Source organism: Volvox carteri (genome assembly GCF_000143455.1).
Source record: "Volvox carteri f. nagariensis unplaced genomic scaffold VOLCAscaffold_40, whole genome shotgun sequence".
In the NCBI taxonomy this organism is placed as follows: domain Eukaryota; kingdom Viridiplantae; phylum Chlorophyta; class Chlorophyceae; order Chlamydomonadales; family Volvocaceae; genus Volvox; species Volvox carteri.
In genome coordinates, this window is record NW_003307583.1 from 465,813 (window position 1) to 486,292 (window position 20,480).

A 20,480-nucleotide genomic window follows, 5' to 3' on the forward strand; every position below is an offset into this window, starting at 1 on the left:
AGGCGAAACGGCAGGCTGATTTGAACGGAGGGTTTGTCTGCCCGCTTCCATCATCTTGCTCCTGTAGCTTATCAGGACCTCTCCGCCTGGGTATATATAGCCTCGCGTACTTGAGCGGGTGACGCAGTCTACCGAGGCTACGCTACAGTCCGCGCTGAAGGATCAGAATCGGAAATCCACAATCGTCAGCCAGCCGCGCTCTGCTCCCTTTCCCAACGATAGAGAAACACGTGTCTGCGGCAAAAAGCTCTTGCAATTGCTCTGACTGCAAGTGCAGAAGCACCTGCTCTAAAGTGTAGCTGATATTTTTCGGATTGTGGTGCCCAGGCCGACTTCAACACAGTTACACATCAGGGCCACATGACGTGCAAACCTTTTTCATTATCATCAGAGCTTATGCAGTGAGGGCGATTCGGAGTCATGAGAAAACCATGCAAAGTTATCAGAGTTACTATACCCCTCCCCCAGCCTCGCCTCCTTGCCGCCAGGTGCTGCGCTTTCATCCAAGAAATGCGACGGCAGGCGTCACCCCCGCACCAGACCGCGAAATCACGTCCACTCGTAATTCATGGCCGCTGCTTGCTTGTTGGATGCTACCCTAAAACACATCCACATGTATCTATTACGTTGAGCGCTGCACTCCAAGCGATTGATTTCGTTCTCCGAAACCAACACAGACACCTGCTGCTGCTGCTGCCTCTGCCGCGCTCTGCTGCTATTGCCGTGCTCTGCTGCAAAGCAACAGGAAACAGCGAAAATGCCCCCGGGTACACGTATATGCACAATACACGCGCTTTCCTTGACAACTGCCTCCTCATTCACTAAAATGCTCCCGTGCCTTATGAAACCCTCGCAACCCCCTCGTCAGCTCACTGCACCGCACCCCAAGCACCTTTCCCCTCCCCCAACATTTTCAGCCTGCAGTTCCGCCCGCGTACGGCGCGCACTCAGCCCCCTAACACTGCACCGCCTAACACTAACCGCCCAAACCAACAACCCACCTATCCACCTCCTCATTCCACCATATGAACACGAAACCCGTGCTGATGCGCTGGACACCTCTGACAGGAGCGGTACATAGTGCTAAACAATCGGCGTCAAACTCCCCTGCTCACTGCTACCCCCGCGCCGTCTCCCACCGCAACCAACAGGCCACAGCCTCCAACGTTTCAACCTTCACGCCTTGAGTGAGCTCTCCACAAATTCCATGGCACGGCGCTTGACGTGCTCCACAGCCGCCGTATCGCCCTCCTCCTTCTCGTATTCCAGATACCGCCGGAACAAGAACTTCATCTTCTTGGGCGGCAGTGGCAGGTGGGTGGCCCGCTCGAACAGCGCGCGGATACGTTGCTGCTCACCAGTCTGCAAAGGCGCGACAAAGGCAGCGGCAACACAAAACAACACACGACACAAATTCCCCCCATCTTGGCTCACAAGGTTATAACAAAAGAACACCGTTATTTCTTAGCAATACAAAAAATCAAATCTAAAATAGATCCTCAGCAGCAGCAGCAGCAGCAATACCAACAGGATCTTAGTAAGGCACAGTCGGCTCCAGAACCACAAGCTTCCAGCACCGAAGGCTAACAGCCACAGCAGGAGAACGACAGGCATCGGATCAAGCCAGCAAGGCCAACATCCAGCAAAGGTAATAAATAACGTACGTAGGAGAAGAGGTCAAGCAGCTGAACAAGCCACCAGTCACAACACCCGACGCCCACGTAGGATATCACATTACGGGAAACTGCAGAAGGATCGCAGAACACTGCGACTGATAAGAACAGATCCGGGGGGGGGTCTACATATCCGTTGGAAAAACATGCAGGGGAACGGCGTCTGCTCGCGCCGACGGGCGTTTCCTGTTACGACAGAACAAAACACACAGCTTAACCCCCAGCTCCCCGTTTGGGGGGAGAGGGAGAGGGGTGGTGTGCATCCGCGTACCTTGAGCTCCTGGTCAATGTAGACATTCCACAGGTCGAGGCGCTTGGGGTAGTTGCGCAGGACGCCTTCCAGGATCCCCCGGCCCCGCTCCGCACTGCCCAACCTGAACTCCGCAAGCGCCGCTCTCACAAGAGCCTTTATGTGCTTTCGAGGGGGCAGAGATTGAAGGGCGCGCTCCAACAGCTGCCGGGCAGACTGGGCAACGCGCAAAGCCCGGAGAAAATTGGCATACGGGACGGGGGAGGGCGGGACGTAGGAGATGAAGATGGGGGTCTCTAAAGGTTACGAATGGGCGGCTGCAGCAGAGGTGGTTGGAAGGATAAGGAAATTGAGGATGGAGGTGAGGTGGTGCGGAGGGAGAGAAGGTGCGGAAAAAAGGTGGCGGCGGCGTCGAGGACAAAGAGAAATTTCGTGAGATGCGGAAAAGCGAAAAGGCCTAGGACGAAAAATTTAAAAAGCAAGAAGCGATTTCGCACGCCGTTTTAGCCCCGGGGCGGTATAGATCGCCGCGCGAGGGGCAGATAAATCGTGCATGTCATTGTGCGGAGGAAATCAGCCGGACTGCGCCACAATAGAGTACTTCGGGTCCCCCGCGTGAAACGTGGGACCCGAGAGACGAGCCGGATAGTTGTCCGCCGCTGGCGTAACCCTGACTGTCATCATCCAGAGCACGAAAACCTATCACTCTGCACCTACAGCATCATCAACATCAAGGTCCGCATCCACAACCCACACCCGTCCATCCCCAGCCCCCCAAACGCCAGCCAGCGGAACTGACATATACATCCACGTCGAAGATTCTTCACATACGTCTCGTCCCCCCTTCCATCCAACACATAAAACACTGCCCCATGGCAGTCCGTGCACCGCTCCCCCCGGCTCGCTCCGCAGTGCCCCACGACGCGACCCCCCCATCCACAACCTCTTCCTCGCCCCACCGCACTTCATTCTCCTGCTCCCCCGCTACATGTAACACGGATGCCGACAGCCGACAGCCCCACAGGGCGGCCCCGACCACACAGGGCGGCCACACCCCTCCACGTCCGTCCTCACCTCCCCGTCTCCCTTCTGTAGCGAACGCTCCAGAGCCCTCGCCCAAACCTTGGCGCTGCCGCCAAACTTCTTAGTCAGGGTCCGCACCACCTGCTCAGCCAGATCGTCACGACCGCTGCGCTCAAAGATGCCTGAGGAGCGGGGCCAAGTGCGGCGGCACAGCAATCGCAGCAGCAGCTGCTGCATGAAAGGAGAAGAAAACAGCAAAGCGCAGACCCAAACAAGAAGTAAAGCGCCGCGGGACATCAGGGATAAGGCAAGGAAGCGGACAGGGGCTGCGTGAGAGGGGGGAAGGATGAAAACTGCCCAATCGCAAGTGGGGGGTCGCAAGGAACAGTCCGGTCACCAGGCTGCTCAGGAGGCAGCGACCTAGCCCGGGCAGGGCCGCAAACCACCTTCCATCCTTTCCAACCCTCTTCTCGCCTTAACAATACGCTCACACAGCCGTTTCCGTTCCAATTAAATATGCACCCATTCCGGAACATAGCCTCCATCTACCACATGCGTACACCCTTCTTCCCCAGCACCTCACACCGGCATGCCTAGAGCTGCAGCTTGATTTTAAAAGAGCTCTGTGGCAATCATCAACCCAGTCTTAGTTAGCTAGGTAGTTACGACAGAAGACCCGGACGGGACTGGCGCCCGACACTGCTTGCAAGTGACACTGCATGGATTCACGGCGGCAACAAAACCCCCAGGCTCTCAGCCCCTGGTCGCCGGGGCACCCACCCAGGGCCGCCAGGTACATCTTCTTCTGGTCCGTGTACTGCAGGGCCCTCTTTAGCAGTTCCATAACCGCCTCCTCGGGACTGGGAGAACTGCCGTACGCATTCTCCAAGTTGAGCCAGGCCACCCACACGTTGAACTTCTCGCCCTCCTCACTACACACGGCATCCGGAGAGACGAGGAGCGCGGGGAACGAAGGTGGGGGAAGGGGAGTCCGGGGGAAACGAAAGGGGGGAAAGGGGCGAGAATTGATGCAGCACGTGACGAAGGCGCCGGACGGGACTGGGAGCATGCGGGGAAAAGACGAACCACGAACGAGTGAAGTTGCTGCCAGGGCAAGAGTGTACCAGGAGTAGAACTGACCAAAAGGCGTTCTTGAAGCATGAGCATGCGGCCGACAGGGCACGCGTGAGAGGAGGAGGGTGCGGATGGCTAAGGCCATGGAGAGGTCCACGGCGAAGTATCAAGAGGAGTGCGTCATGTGGTGTGGGGGAGGATCTCGCACGCCGTTTTAGCCCCGAGGCGGGTTAGATCGCCGCACGAGGGGCAGATAAATCGTGCATGTCATTGTGCGGAGGAAATCAGCCGGACTGCGCCACAATAGAGTACTTCGGGTCCCCCGCGTGAAACGTGGGACCCGAGAGACGAGCCGGATAGTTGTCCGCCATCATCTGTATCACGCCATCACCACCACCAATGCCACTGCGACTGCCGGAGATGCGATGTCTCCCCCACTTCACCATCCCCGCCCAGCTCGCCAGACAAACAGACGAACTGTCAAGACCGACATACAGAAAAAAAGGCATCCCTAATCCTCAACCGAACGAACAATAGCCTTGGCTATCACCATCATCATAGCGCACGCTGGTGGTGCTATCACCCGCCAGAACCGCACACATCTCTTCGCCCCTTACGCCGGCTCCCCTCAGCCCCACCCCCTCCCTCCCACCCCACCCCCGAGATCTCACAGCCACCCCTACCGGTAGTTGATGGTATCCAGCGCCCTCTGCGCCACCTTCCGTGCCGCGTCCACGTCTCCCTTGCCCAGGTGCAGCGCCATGTACTTGATCCAGACGAAGGAGCTATTCGGGGAGGAGAGCACCAGCCGCTCGAAGTCGGCGGGGCCGGTGGCGGCGGCGGACCCAGACAGCCGAGCCAGCTCTGCAGCCCTGAGGGGGGTGAGGTGAAAGGTGAGATGAGGGGGTGAAAAAGGGGGTTGACGCGGTTCAGCGAGGGGTGGGTCGTCCGGGCTCTGATGGTGGATTGATAGTTCCGTCACCCCGGGGGTGTCCCTAAGAGACGGTCTGGAGCGAAAGGGAAGTCAAACAACAGAAAATGTGGAGCTTTCCTTGAAGTTTATTTCCGCCTGGGAAATCTATATCCCCGTGAATAGCCCGAATTCCTTTGGCGGTGGTCTTTCTATTGAACTTGTTAAATTGATGGCAAGGAAATTGTCGGCTAAATAGAAGTGTCATTTATCACCCTAAAATCGACCGCAGCAAGACGCCCACAACGCTTTTTACTTCTTCACGCAGCGCAGCTAGCCTTCCGTAACCAAAGCACCAAACCGATAATCCACAAACCCCGCTCCGGAACGATTTCCCCTTACTCACCTCCCTCACCCCCCTCCTCACCGTTCCCCCGCCATCTTCCCCCCCTCACCAAAAGCTCACCCCTAAACGATCCTTACCGGATCTCCAGCTCACGCTGCTCCTTGAGCCGCTTCTTTTGCCCCTTGGACAGTTTCTTACTCCCCTCGCCATCAGCCGCAGCCGCCAGATCGCTACCGGGCCCGGCTCCCGCCGCACCGCCAGCGACCCGTGGGTCATCCGCCAACAACAGCTCCCCCCACGGTGCGGTGAGGTCCAAGTTGCCAGCTGCAATTGTGGTGCCTTGGGAAAAAAGGAACACCCCGAGGAAAAAGGAACACAGGGTGAAAAATGGCATCATCCATAACGCATTAGGAAAGTGGGACGAAGGGACGCGGTGTAGTCAAGGTAAGGGTGAGGAACGAGGACCGTACGTTCAGAAAGGTAGTGGCTTGATTTGGAAACGCACCACTCAGGTACGGAAGACACGGATGCAAGGTGCTATCAGTCTGGGACGGCGGATGGAGCGATGGTAGGTGGTGATGGGCGGGTGGCTTTCCCTCATACTTCCTGGCCTTCCCGCCATCCCCAGCACCCCGCCCTCACCCCTCAGAAGTTCATACCTGGCCGGGATCTCGCCAGTGCGGCGCCGCCCTGCTCCTCCTCCTCATCCCCATCACCCTCCTCCTCCTCCTCCTCCTCCTCATCATCATCATCATCATCATCGTCGTCGTTGTCATCATCCGATACTTCAACGTCATCTACATCCCCATCGGAGCCCATCGCCCGGGCGCCTCCCTCCCCATCCTCGCCCATCTCGTCGTCATCATCGTCATCATCTTCACTGCTTCCCGCGGCCGCGCCTGCTGCCGCAGCCGCTGCGCCGTCCTCAAGTCCCTGCGGTGGTCGCATCGCACCACCCGCAGATCCCATCACCCTCAGCCAATATGAAAAGCAGGAGAAACTGAGCAGAATCTACAGAGCCCGCGGTGTGCAATGGAATCACAGAAGTCAAGTGAAGCAGGGCCGCGCGTACTTCAAGCAGCGTCCGTTTCGTGTCAAAAGCCGCAAGATCTGAACGAAAAGAACGCCTTCCAGTAGTATGTAAGCACACGCAGCGGCAGGAAGGAAGCCATAATAATCCTTGACTAGACGGACACCCCACCCCACCCCACACATCCCCCCCCGCACACACACAGCCGTGGATGAAACCCAAAGTAACCTCACCTCGCCGTCATCGTCATCATCGTCTTCATCCGCCCCAGCTTCAGCTATTTCGCTGTCGATATCAGACGCGCCTCTCTGCCGCTTCACGCCCTTCTTCTTGCCTCCCCCTGCTCCTCCGCCGGAATCACCCGCCCCGCCAGCCTCTGCCTCCGCCTTCTCAGCCTCGTTAATCGTGGAGGGCTTCATAGACAGCGACAGCCGACTCGCCTCCACATCCACCTTGGTAACTACAGCACGGACCAGCTGCTTCGACTTGAAGACCGAGTTGATGTCCTTGACAGGCCCATCCGCCAACTCGCTGATGTGCGCCAGACCCACTAACCCCGGATTGCCGCCCACCTCCACAAACACACCGAACCGCTCCACACGCCGCACACGGCCCGAGACCAGCTGCCCCGGTCGTAGCTCGGATAGGGACTGTACGGCAGGCGCTGCGGACCCCGAGGTCTGGCGGGTGGCAGAGCTGTGCCCGAGGCGGGTTAGCGCGGAAGGGTGGCGGCAAAGGAATTGGGGGTGGGTGGGTTTGCAGGGTTTAGTTGGCTGTGGGGGCGAGACATCTTAATGTGCAAAAAGCAAAGAAATCCTCAGCATCTGCCGATGGCTGAATTACTTCACTGCTGATCTTTGATGGGGAGAGGGAGGGAGGGAGGGATGCACGAAAAGGGTTAGAGCAAGGGTGGAGAGAGGATTGCGAGGACGGTGCGCGTCATGTGTGCGAGGGAGAGAAATTCGGATTTTTATGCTTTTCTACTCTAGACGTGGAGCTGCGCCGCGCCCCTTCTCCCCTCTGCAACGTCATTCTCCCGCCCCCCGCCCCATTCAACCCATTCAACACCCCCACCATTCCCCCCTCTCCCGCCCTCCACCTCCCCACCGCAAAGTGAGCTCGATCCGCCCTCCTTCCCCCACTCGCAGCACTCGGGCCTCAAGCTGCATCCCCGCAGGAAAGGCCGCCGCGGGGTCCTCGATGAAGCCATCAGACAAGTTGACCAGCTTGATGTGCCCGTCGCGGAACCTGTCAGCAGCCGCAGCACAGCCACCGAGCGGTAAAAGACGCGGTTGGCGCCGCCGCCACGCAACACGCCTTCAGCATGACGTGGAATAGGATGGACAGCGAAAAGGCGAACGCAAGAACCCTTCCCCCCTCAAAAAAAAAACTAAACTGGTCCTTCCTTCCAGGCATTTCCTCCCCCCTCCCCACGGGTTTGCCCACAGTCTCACAGCCCACGCAAGAACCATAATGACACCACCACCACCACCACCCCAGTCTTCTTATACCTGTCCAACGCCAGGAAGAGCCCCTTGGCGTCACACCGCTTCACGTAGCCAGTCACCGTCGCGCCAACCTTGAGTGAGTCTGCACTTATCAGCTCCGGCGCCGCCGCAGCAGTCGCAGATGATGATGAGCCGCCCTGCTTCTTGCTCCCCGCAGCCGTTACCGAGGGCTTGGAACCCGCCACAGCGCCGCCGCGCGACGGCCGTAGCGACAGCACCGCAAAGTCGCCGTCGCGGCCCAGCACCCGCACACGCACGTACGCGCCTTCGCGCAACCCAGCCCGCGCATCCGGCACCCATTCGTCGTAGATATCCGTCAAAGCCACACTGCCGGCCCGGCGATGCCCGATGGAAACACGCACGCCGCCGCCGTTGGCGGCCAGGATGCGGCCCATCACCAACGCGCCCTCTGGCGGCAGAGGAGCTGCGGTAGTGGCGGCGGCGCCGCCGCCAGCCACTGACCCGCGGGTCGTCCCGCTGCACGGATCTATCAGCGACAGGTCCAACGAATTCCGTTTGCGGCTCACGGCCAGGACACGCGCGAGTACGACAGTACCCGGCGGGAAGGTGGAGGAGAGGTCGGTGAGGACGTCGGGATCCAGGGAGGCGTCCAGAGCAGCGACACGGCCGCGTACGGCAGGTCCCGCGCCGAGCCACAACGCGTCCTCCGCCACCTCCAGCACAAAGCAGGGCAGTTGCTGACCGGGGGCCAGAGAGGACAGCGTCACAGAGGGCACCGGGGGCTCACCCTGGACCAAGACATAGGAGGGAAGGGGTGAGGGGGGAGGCCCACGGCAGTGGGGAAGGAGGAATGGAACCGCAGCATGGACGGAGTTAGCGCTGATTGGAAAAAAGAAGAGGGTTTTTTTGCCCTCTTGCTGATTGGAAAAAAGAAGAGGGCAAAAAAACCCTAAGGTAAATAAAAAGGGATGCTCGTAAAAATAACAACCCTGAATTGTCGTGACCTTGGCGTCGGTGGCGGTGGAGATAGTGGTGACGGAAATGAAGACGTGGAATATGCGCGGGAAGTGGCCGCCAAGCATTACGATGGAAGACAAGACAAGCATGCAAAGCGTGTGCCGCCTGTCCAGCAGCAATTATTTCTTTTTCCTCCCGGGTCATTGGGTTTAAAAAAATACACAAACAAAAACATCTCATCCATGTCCTCGACACCTCCCAGGGGATTAGGAGAGCAGCAGTCATCGCCTTGGAGAGGCTACTGCCGCTCGTACAGCCGGCGCCGAGAGAGAAACGACAGGCGCAAGTGCAACCCCTCGCCTCTTGCCTAATTTGGTGCGGTGAGAAACTCCGCCACGACCCATGGGCAGTAAGTAAAGACGGGGTCGAGCGGGAAGACTCGCACGTTGTGCATGGGTACAGAGCCCTTGTGCCGTCATCATCGCAAAAGGCTTCATCAAATTGACACACACATGAAACAACGGTGTGTTATCGTTCTCACATTTGTGGGGCAATTGTGGAGGGATGTGCGACGATGGCAGCAGCAGCAGCAGCAGGGGCGAATGGCAGCAGGGGCCTTTAATAAAACGGATAACTCCGGAAAAGACACGACGTTGCTCGGGTGTGCTCGATAGACCGCGGCGAGGCCGGCCATCCCAACCAAAAACCTCAACAAACTCCGCCAACCAACAACCAAAACCCGCCTCCACCTCTCCGAAACCAAAACCACCTCATCACGTGGATGAACAGCTACACGCCGTACCTTCTTTGCCTTCGCCAGCCGCGACGGCCGCAATGACAAATCCCAGACACTACCCGGGCGGTGGCCCTCCCCGGTTTGTAGCCGACCTAGCACAACTGCCTCCACTGTCTGATGCACACGAAAGCTGTCCAGAGGATTAACACTGCAGCTGCCGCCGCCGGTGGAAAGAGTCGCTGCCGCCGTCGCCGCCGCCGCCACTGGCTCAGCCCTCCGGGCCTTCTTTGCCGCGGCCGGCGACGCCGCGGCACCGCCATCACTGGCCGCAGCTGGCTGCGCCGCCGTCGCTGCCGCTACCAGCGCGTCGACGTCCACGTCAACCACCTCCGTCACGTGAATCCGCCCCGTCACCTTGCCGCCGCACACGGACACGTCCAGTTGGTATGGCTGAATGCCCGTCACCACCGCCTCCACGACCGACCCAGGGTCAAGTGTCACCTTCTTGCCGCCGCTGGCGGCGGCGCCCTTGCCGCCGGCGCCGCCGCCGATGCGCGTCAGCGGCACGTGACACACGATACGCCCCAGCGGCGCGTCCGGCGGCGTCGCCGCCACCGTGGCCGTGAGCCGCTGTCCAACTGTGAAGGTTCGCGGCACCAGGTCGGGTCGCGGCGTGTTGTAGTCGGTGACGGCGGCGTAGGCGAGCGCGGCGGAGTGCTGCGGTAGCGACAAGATGAGGTACTCCCCGGGCCGTATGCCCTCCACCACCGCCTCCACCGCCACACCGGGCTGCGTCACGAGGTTTATTTGCATGTGGCGGACAAGGGGGGATAAGTAAATCATACGCGAGAAAGTGGGATGTGAAGTGAACTGCCGGACGGAAAGGGTGTGTGTGTGCAGTAGGTTCACATTTGCCCGGATATCAAATTTGCTCCTACTTTATTGGCAAGACGAAATAGCCGCGAATTCCGTTTACAATATATTATGTTTTGGCCCTCCCCCTCCCACCCAACTTCATCCTACACAGCGTACAGTGGACCACACCACACAGCACGAGGGTCTCGAAAAACACATCCATGCACCCTGCATGGGTCCCCACCCCGTAGCCTTCGCGCGCCCTTCTCCCCACCCCGCCACGCGCACACCCATCCCTCGGGTCATCCCCCTTCCCCCAAACTAATAAGCCCGTAAGGCTCCCAACACGCCCCTCGCACCTTGAGCTGCCTAGCCGCCGCCCTGCCCGCCGCCCCGTCCTCGGCGGCCGCCACCATCCCCGGCTTCAAGCTGAGCTCCACGAGGCCCTGGTGGCCCACCACATCCAGCACACGACCCCGCACTCGGGTGCCCACGGCGGGGGAGGGACCCAGGGCGCCCGCGTGGCTGGAGGGAACCAAACCCACCACGTCCTGCGGGAGTCAGGAGGCAGAAAGCAGCAGCATGGAGACCCAGAGTCAAGTGGTCGGGGATTCACCCGGATACAGGGGGGGAGGCGGAAGCGGGGGAGAGAAACGGAGTCCCGAGGGGGAAATCAATCACAAGATAGAAAGCCCACCATCACGGCACGCTACGTTGCATCACATCACATCACATCACAACACGCACCGGATGCTCGTCCATGTCGCACACGATGCCGTACTCCTTGACCTCGTGCACCCTCGCCGCTGCTAAACCGCCCAGCGGGAACACCCTCGCCGGGTCCAGATCCGCCGGGGGCGCGGCGGATCCCCCGTTGGCTGCGCCATTGCCCGCGGCACCATCACCACCACCACCACCCCCGCCCGGCTCGGCCTCCGCTTCCGCCCGCAGAGCCTGTAGCTGCTGCATCTCCTTAAAGTAGTCCAGCAGGAAGGCGCCGTCGGTTGAGGCGGTGACGGACGGTCTCAGCATTAGCGTGAAGCGCTGCCGGGCGGCGTCGCACACGGCCACCTGAGCTCGTACACTCTGCCCCTCGGCGAAGAGAAGGCGGGGCTCCGACACGAACACGTCCGACAGCTGCGGCAAACCGGCACGACCTGCAGTACACGAAAACACACACATACCGACCCACACGCACACGGCACGTTAGCATGCGCGCCGTATCAATGCGATCAGTTCTTCTTAATGCCGTACACAGGCAACACTCGGGGGGAAGAGGGGAAACTGTGGGGAGAAGGGCCTGAGCAGGCATGCACAGCACGTGGATACGTGTTTTTCATGTACGGCAATATAGCACAATATGATCTGGACAGCCGTACATTGGGCAGCGTCCTCTATCGCAACCCTTAAAATCCCCCGCATACGAGTAGGAATTCAAATTTAATGACCCACTCTCATACAAACAGTCGTACACAGTCGTACCTGTAAGGCCCCCTAGGAAGCGCACGTACACAGCATCCGGTGTGACGGATGCCACATAACCAGGCAGTACGGCACCCTCCACTACTTCTTCGAAGCGACGTGGCAGCCGCCCAGCCGCCCCAGCGGCCAGCAACGAGGGCTTGCGGCTCACCCGTACACAGCGTGCGGCCTCCAACCGCTCCAGAACCACGACGCGCCCTTTATCCCACCAACAAGACCACGCCAAGATTGCCATATGTCAAGATACCACAAAAAGGGATAAATGAGAGGAAGGAGGGAAATCATATGTGAAAAAAAATCAGAAATGTCCTACAAGTGGAAGGGGGTATGACAAAGCATATAGACGATTGAAGGGGAAGGGAAAGTAGGTTTGACCGAACATCGCAGAACGAAAATGAGGCTAGTAGAGAGAGAATGGGGGAGAGAGAGAGATAAGGAGAGAAGAACCACATTGCGGTGAGCAAAAGGTCATTTATTGGATCCAAAGCACCCGCTATGTCAGCGTTCAAAGGGCCAACTGCCAACTGGCGCTGGAAGCCGAATAACAAACTGTTCCAGGCTTCTTTTTTCCTTCAGAAACCTCGTCCCCCAAAAAGGAGGGACGGAATGGTGACTCTGCTGAGCGCCATGTCACGAGGCGGGGTGCGTGGGTGTAAAACGCAGCGAGCGCGGCACGAGGGAAAAGATGTACTTTGAAAAACACACGCACACGCACACGCACCGCGCCCCACCCCCACACCCACTCAAGGGGCCTCCCTCAACCCGCACCCCCACATCCCCCTAGCGAGCCACCACATATGCAACACCCGAGGCCCATAATGAAGCGACTTCATTCGACTTGTTCGACTTCATTCGACTTTAGGATCGTCAACGCGCTGAAGACCTCGTTCGCCCCTTTCCTCACCCCATTGTCCTCCCCTCCCTCGCCTCCCCCTCACTAACTCACCTAGCTTGGTTCCCGGCCGCACCACAGCCCGGAAGGCCTCCAACGCGGCGGGATGGTCGGACAAGTGAGGAACCTCTAACCGTGCACGAACTCCAAGAGGGACGCTACCGCCGCCACTAACCCCAGGTCTTTCCAGCCGGCACGTGTAAAACGGCGTCGCCGATGACGCGGCGTCACCGCCTTCGCCGCCGTTGTGGACCTTTAGTACGACGGCCTCCGCAATGTCGCCCGGCTGGAGGCCGCCCAACAGGTCGGGGGTGGAGATGCCGTTCGACGCCGCCGCTGCCGCCGCCTCGGCGGCGGCCGACTTCGACGCCAGTGAGAGCTTGATGCGGCCGCCGGCAGTCGATAGGATGGTTGCCCTCACCACCTACAACACCCCCAACAGCGACCCCAGGACTGGCTCAGAGCAATGACGCGCAGCAATAGTGATGGGTCTAATCCAAACTTCAACGTGGGGTTCAAAACTGGGAGGCGCCGTTGAAAAAGCTCGCCGTTGTGATTGTTTTGTGATTTTTGTAGATTGTCACTGTTGGTGTTGTCGCACAGTGCGGGAGCACGGCATGAACCCGGCTTCCACCAAGCGGCCTTCCTAAGTCCCCAGCCTCCCCCACCCATCCCTTCCGAGTGCGGTGAAGGTGAAGGAGCCGCCGCAATGGCGGTAGCGACAGCGATCGCACCGCCCCAGGGCGATGGGGGCAATGGCAGCAGTGGCGGTCCTGGCACCCCGCTCTCTCCCATCCTCTCCCTGCACCCTCCTCACAACTGTTCAGGAAATACGACATTTTACAGAAATTTATTCCCCCTATCGGCAGAGGTAGTGGTAGAGCACCATTACTGCTGGCTAATGGCTGTATTACCCGAAACTGAACAACAGTTGTGTATTGTGCATCACATTAGGAACAGCCTAGCATACGTGAGCTATGATAAAGATGGAAAGGAAGTTGCGGCAGGTCCCCTACCTGACCGATGCCAAACGCCTCCTTGACGTCCTGCCCGGGTTCGAGTCCCAAGTCGTCGTGGGATGCTAGCCCGGAAAGGCCGCTGAAGAACGACACGAACACACCCAGACGGTCGTGAAGGCCTGGGCGGGTGACAGAGAGGTGGCCGGGGTGTGTGGAGGTGCGTATGTGGAGGTGTGCGAGGGCACAGAGAGGTGGGTGAGGGGACGGGTGAGGAGAAAAGATGGGGGTCGGGCAATGGTGGTGCAGGGGAAATATAATATACATACATACATACATTCATAGTTTTAAGGAGATCTAGGTTGGTGAAACTCTAGGGGTATGGGGCCACTCAACATTATGAACAGATGAAACGCACAAACAACACGTATTTCACCTTTTGACATTGTCCCTGAACATTATATTCGGTATATTAGCCATGACGCTCAGCCCTCCACGGGTAAATGACCCCGAGCCGGCAGCAAACCCTCCCCTTTTCAGGCGAAGAATGCTCCAAGTCCCCCACGTTACCTTTCGTACAGCTCGTACAGTTCCCCCAACCACCTACACCCACACCGTCACTGTCTCCACTGTCTCCCAACCCCTCTCCCAACCCCGGGTCGAAACTCACCGGTTACCATGCCGTGGAATCTCGACCCCGGCACCGCCTGAGCCGCCGAGACCAGCGGCGCCGCCTTGGTTGCCAGAAAGGCCTTACGCAGCGTCAGCGTCACCTTGCGGGCGCCAAGATCCAGATCCAAAACCCGGGCCTCCACACGGTCGCCAACTTTCACCTTGATCCGCCTCTTTCCCCCGGAAGTCTTACCCGCCGCCGCCGCCGCAGCGCCCGTTAGCTCGGACGCGTGCAGCGGCGGAACCAGGCCCTTCACGCCCTCCGCAATTTGTACGAGCAACGGCCCGTCGCCATCGCGATCGGGTACGGAAATGACGGTGCCGGCGACGAGCATCCCCGGCGTTAGGTCAGTGAACGACAGAACGGCGGCGTTGACTTGGCTCGGCCGTACGGTCACAGATGCCATACCGTCCAGAAGGCGGTAGCCGATGACGCGGGCTGGCAGCTTGGTGCCGACCTTGCGGTGCAAGGGGTGGGGAACAGGGCAGAGAGGAGAAAACACTTGGCAAGGTTTGGAAGGAGGCAGGGGCGAGTGTACAATGTATTTGCTGGCCTCGCTGAAAAGACCTCTCAACACGATGTTGGGGTGCGGAGCGCCTTAGCGCGTCATTGTAGACGTTATGCGTGCCGTACGATGTACCAGCTGCTACAGTGGGATGTAGAGATGATGACGTCAAAGGATCATCATGTGTAATCGCTTTTTCGTTCTCGTTGATACGAGTAAACCCCGAGTGCAGGAGTCAGCCAGCCTTGCGGGACTAGCCGAGCCGAGCCAATCCGCACCGCCACCGTGCACTGCAAACGCCAAAGCTCGGCACCCGTCCGGTCCCGTACCTTGTACTTCTCCGCCATCGCCGCCACAGCCTCCTTCGCCACCTTCTTCTCCTCCAACGCATTGGATACGTGGCAATAACCCGCCACCGGCCCCTCCGGCAGCCCCTCCATCCGCAGCAGCAGCCCCGGGCCCCCCGCCGCGTCCAGCCGCACAACCTCCGCCTCCGGAAACACACTGCCCAGCACGGGCACCGGGCTCGGCAGCGTCTGCGCCGCAAGGTGGGGCAGCAGCGACAGCCCGGCGCGCTTCCTGACCAAGTCCGCGTACAACAGCCGAGCACGAAGCTTGGTGCCCTCCGGGTACAGCTTGCGCCAGTCCTTGCTGCCGGCGGCTCCCCCTGTTGCTGCTGCTGCTGCAGCTGCAGACGCCGCTGGCAAGTGGTACAGGTCAACAGTACCGTGGAAGAAGGTCAGAAAGGAGACGAGCAGGCCGTTGGAGAGGACCTGGCAGTGCCCGGTGGGTGGCAGGCGGGTCGATGGTGGGGGCAACAAGAGGGGACGTGCGAGAGGGAGGGAGGGATTTATCTCATCTTGTGTCAAAGTCGTCGTCGTCCTCCTCCTGCTGCAAATGGCTGCCGACGTCCTCAGCAAAATGGCTGCCCATGAACATGCGACGGAAGTGGGAAGGACCGGAAGTCGCAGCCCCCAAGTGAAGCAGGGCAGGGTCCGGGAGGACGACCGGGGCATGCGGGTTGTTGTGCGGCATTTGTATACTGTTTAGCGCACTTAATGGGCCTGGGCCTGGACCTGGCCTGCCTCCCTCCTCCACCCCATTCACACCCAAGACAACCCCTCCCAAGACAAACCAGACTCCCATCACGACCCCACCGCCGCTGAAGCCCCACCCCACCATTCCCATCCCTGCAATCCCCATCATCGGTATGGCCCGCGTATCCGTGTAGGTTTATGTTCTTGCTCTCATTGTTGCTGTTGCTGTAGCCGTCCCCAGGCTCCCAAAGGCCCCTACCTTGCGGACCTTGACGTTGAGCAGCGCCCCGGGCAGCACCGCCCCCAGACCTGACATGCCCTCGGCCTCGCGAGTGACCGCGGCTGCCACGTCTCCGGGCGCACAGCTGACCAGCACGTTGCGTTTGTCAGCCGCGTTGCGCACCACAACATCAATCAGGCCGCCCACCTAGGTGGTGTACGCCCGAATGTATGCATGTATGTCAGGGTGAAGAGATGTGTGTGCGTGTGTGTGTACAAAAGTCAACAAGGGAAACAGCTGTGCGCCAAAGCTCAAAGGTTCGGTGTAGAAACAAGGGGGAGAGTGAACGCGTGTGAGTAACACGTAACTGCTGTTAGGTGAAGCATGAATGGAAGATGAAGCACTGTTGCGACTACACATAGAGGGGAGTTTTGGGTTCGCGTTGCTATTGTGTCAGCAGCAGCCCAACGGCCCACCAGCATCGCTCATTCCGCCCAGCCGCCCCGCCAGCAGGCCCTACCTGCAGCGCCACGCCCTCTCCAAACTGCGCCTCGTGGTCCTTCTTCCGAAGAAAGCCACTGGTGCCCTGGTGGATGGACAGACAGACAGACAGAGGGATGGACACACAGACAGGCAGTAGGGAACGAGGCCACGACGCCTCTTATAAATAAGAGGCAATCCCTGAACGGTGGGCGCCCACTATCATAATTCTGGGGACAAAGTGCAAACAGGGCTCCATCATACATACTTACATACATACATACACAAACGCGCCATTCCCCCGGAACTCCTCATCCTCTATCTTGTTAACTTGTCCCCACCGTCCCCCCGCCCACTCCCATCCTCCTCCTCGTACCACCCTTCCCCCCACCCCCTTCCCCCCACCCCCTTCCCCCCACCCCCATCACACGCGAACCGATATCAACCAGGCCGGTGTCAGAGGAACCCTTATTAAGAGAAACCCTTACCCAGCCTTCGAACCCCATATTCGACCCGCACCCTCACACCCACCTTAATGCCAAAGCTCAACGTGTAGCCGTGATCCTCCACGCTCCGCACCACAGCCCCTAGCGCCAGCCCCTCCGCCACCGCCTCGCTGCCCAACCCGCCCTGCACGTCACGCAGCAACAGGCTCAGCGCCACGTGCTTCGCGCTGCGGCCGCCACCGGTATCCTCTCCTGTCGGCGCCTCCATCACGACCCCCCGTACGAACTGTCCGACAACGAACAAGTCCGTCAGCGGCGGCACGACGCCACCCGCAGCCTCCAGCAGCGCGGCACCCTTTTTTCGAGCGACGTCGCCGCGATCGCCAGCCGCTGCTGCTGCTGCCGTTTTTTGGGCTTTAAGCATGAGCGCCAGGACGTCTGAGGCCTGTGGGCCCACGACACGGCGGGAGGGATGGTTGGAGGGAAACAACAACCAAAGCATCTTATCGCACAGGGCATGTGCACAAGTGGTGGAAGGAGGAGGACAGATCCAGCAATGTACAAGGAAATCCCACGACGGCAACACGTGGTAATCTTTGCCCGCTTGTGCTCCTTCTCATACCGCCCGACTTGAGCGACTGCTCTGCGACTGCCCGCTGCGCCTTGATAGTATCGGCGAGCGCTTTAAAGCTCGTTCGTTGTGTGCTGGATGTTGAGCAATCGCGGTCATGGCAACAAGCCTTGTTGATAAGCGCCAAAGTGCGGATAGGTGCAAGTAGGAGGTCGTTTACAAAGGCCCTCCTAGGCTCTCGGGAGGGGAGCGCTCTGCTGCATGTAGCCGCGCACACGCACACACACTTGACTTGCCCTTACACGATAAAGCACACCCGCTGCACACGACAGAATCACTGCACGGACATAAACACGCACCTGGTTGGGCGCCACGTACCCCCGCAACCCGTGGGCAAGGCTGACGACCAAACCCCGCGGAGTCACCTCCAGCACCATACCCCACACGCGGGTGCCGGCATGAAGGTCCTGTAAAGGGGACCCAAGGAAACGAACAAATGAAATTGTGAAAATGAACACGGCTTTTTCTACATATGTAGGAAACGAAGGGTTAGAAAAAGGGAAAGGCAGGCAATCCCAGCCAGAAACGGTTCGTCTTCATTTGACTCATCCGGGCATGGGGGTCTTGTACGAGTCCTTCATGAGCTTATACGGATTTTTTGTGCGAATTCAACAGGTATTTATTTATATATTCTAAAATATCCACGTGATTTTCCCATCAGTGCCAGCTGTACCTTGACCCGCAGCAGGTCCACGTGCTTGGCGAGTTTGCCCTCCACGGCCGCGGCGTGCTTGCGGAAGAAGGTGTCCTCCTCATCCTCCTGATCCGCAGCGGCCGCGGGGAGCAGAGGCAGGCGAGCAGAGGGGGCCAAAGTGGATATGTGTGTGTGTGTGGAGGGGGGGTTTTGAGGATCCACGTGGGGCCAGTAGCGCTTCTGCGGGAGAATGTTTTACGGGACTGAGCTGCGGCGTGTTTGTTAGGACGGGCGAATTTCGCGTGTGTGATTTTGGCCTAAGAGCGGGTGTGTAGTAAGACGAGGCGGGATCAGTCGTAGCCCTGGCAGCCGTACAGCCGGGTTCCCAACGAAAAGTTTTGTGATGGCTTCCTGGAGGGCAGGCTTTGAGGGTTTCGGCGTGCTGCTAGCGGCTGCTGTGTTGGAAATGGGTGGGCGGGGACCCGAGGCGCGGAGACATTATGAGGAGAGACCAGACCACGTTCCATTGAAGGTGAAAGCCGAGAATTTGCACAGGTTTCTATGTACATGTAGTTAGGGAGGCAATGTCCGCGGCCGTGAAACATGGAGTCGCGTGAGATGGCCGGTGGGGGAAGGTCCAAGGGAGAGGCATGCCGACCAGCGTGTATTCCTAAAATAATCAAATCAATGATAAAGCTACATACGGCATCTGTGCTTCGGAACGCCAGCAAGGGTACCTTATTTGCCGCCGCTATGGCCGTGACGACTCCGGGATGCGGCGGCTTTCGGCGGCGGCGGTGCTAAACCAAAGCCTTAGATCGCATCAAAAGCAAATTAATTGCTCACCTGTTTGGATAGCCGAGCCTTTTTGCTTTTTGGTTGCTTCCCGTCGGCAAGCTCTTGCTCAACCTCCCTCCGCGCTGCTTCAGTGAGCTCACGCCGTTCCAACGCAGTAAGAGTATCAGCGCCACCGCGAGGAAAATCCTCTTCTTTGACAGCAAAAGGATTCCGTGTGGGCTCTTCTAACCGCTGGTTTGGCCGTTTAGCCTGCGGCGCCTCTTGCTCGTGAGGCACTGCACCTCCGGCAGACCGCCGTTTCTTTTGCGACTGTTGCCCGGCCATCGTCCTGGCGTCCGCCAAGACAAGTTATTAACGCTGACTATGGTTCGACATATCGCAGCATAAAAATACTATGACCAAGCAGAGCTACACTGCAAGATAGAATTACTTTAGTTATACCTCAGGATTTAGTAAAACTACGTAGTGAGTTGCGAATTAAACATGTTGTGCGACATCGCTCCAGAGCCTAACTGACAACGATAGTTCCTTCCAAGGCCCACGATTTATCGGGTATGGATACATCATTACATTATAAATTTTGAAATTGCGTAAGACGTAATATTCGTCGACGCGTTTCACAATTCATAAGTGCAAGTAGCTTTCCGCAAGTGCAAGCAGCTTGGGAAGAAGTGGACAAACTCCATAAACCCGACCATCAGGCTTCTGATCAACGATGCCTTTTGGCGAGATGGAACAAACAGAGGTAAAACGACTGGCCAGGTCCTAGCCATAGGGTGTCAGTTAGGTAAGGACGCCTTGTGACGTCTTCGTCAACTGCTTTACCGGCCAGACGGACATACAGGCCTGCAGCGCTGGCTGCATTATAGAGCACGAGTCAATCGTAGATTTGGCACGTTGCCGTTCATGTCATGAGGCGACTAATACCTTCGCCACATCGCGGGCAGTAGCCAAGCAGGGAAAATCAAACGCGGCATCCTTTCAACTGTGTGCCAGTGGTGTTGAGCTAAAAAAACCTTCGCATGACCGTCAGCCTTAAGCCTCCAATGTGCATCACACCCGCATGGATGGAGCGGTCATAAACCCTGCTTGACAGGGGGCACCCAGTGGACACCTAAGACTTAAGGAACCCTTGTCTCTTCCTCACCAGATTTTACAAAAACTCGTCACCGTGCATTCACCTGACTGCCGGGGTACATCGCCAAAGCCACCTTATTTCGCAAGGCTGCGTTTTTCAACCAGCGGGGTCAGCACGTTTCAGGCCCGGAGATATTCGGGACCTCCAACCTCTAGTAAACACGAAACAAGGAATAAGGCTCAAGACCAAGGCGTAAAAGAGAACGACTTGATCTCATGCTTTACCAATTTACCAATAGCGCTAGAACATTGACGGACTAGTGAAA

General features: G+C 58.5%; 1 protein-coding gene across 1 annotated transcript; it reads right to left on the minus strand.

Moving 5' to 3' along the window:
• Positions 1-1,176: 1,176 nt before the first annotated feature.
• Positions 1,177-19,401, minus strand: rrp5 (rRNA processing protein Rrp5/programmed cell death protein 11; the record flags this gene model as incomplete). The annotated part of the gene is made up of 25 exons (XM_002954091.1): positions 1,177-1,362; positions 1,945-2,217; positions 2,998-3,128; positions 3,727-3,878; positions 4,704-4,892; positions 5,414-5,615; positions 5,936-6,287; positions 6,540-7,002; positions 7,414-7,554; positions 7,818-8,563; positions 9,535-9,642; positions 9,883-10,257; positions 10,683-10,874; positions 11,071-11,480; positions 11,806-12,003; positions 12,752-13,121; positions 13,714-13,835; positions 14,324-14,783; positions 15,161-15,604; positions 16,128-16,295; positions 16,609-16,674; positions 17,100-17,459; positions 17,945-18,052; positions 18,319-18,405; positions 19,126-19,401. 25 exons carry the CDS (start codon positions 19,399-19,401, stop codon positions 1,177-1,179), a joined length of 6,579 nt encoding a protein of 2,192 aa, XP_002954137.1.
• Between the last annotated feature and the right edge of the window lie 1,079 nt (positions 19,402-20,480).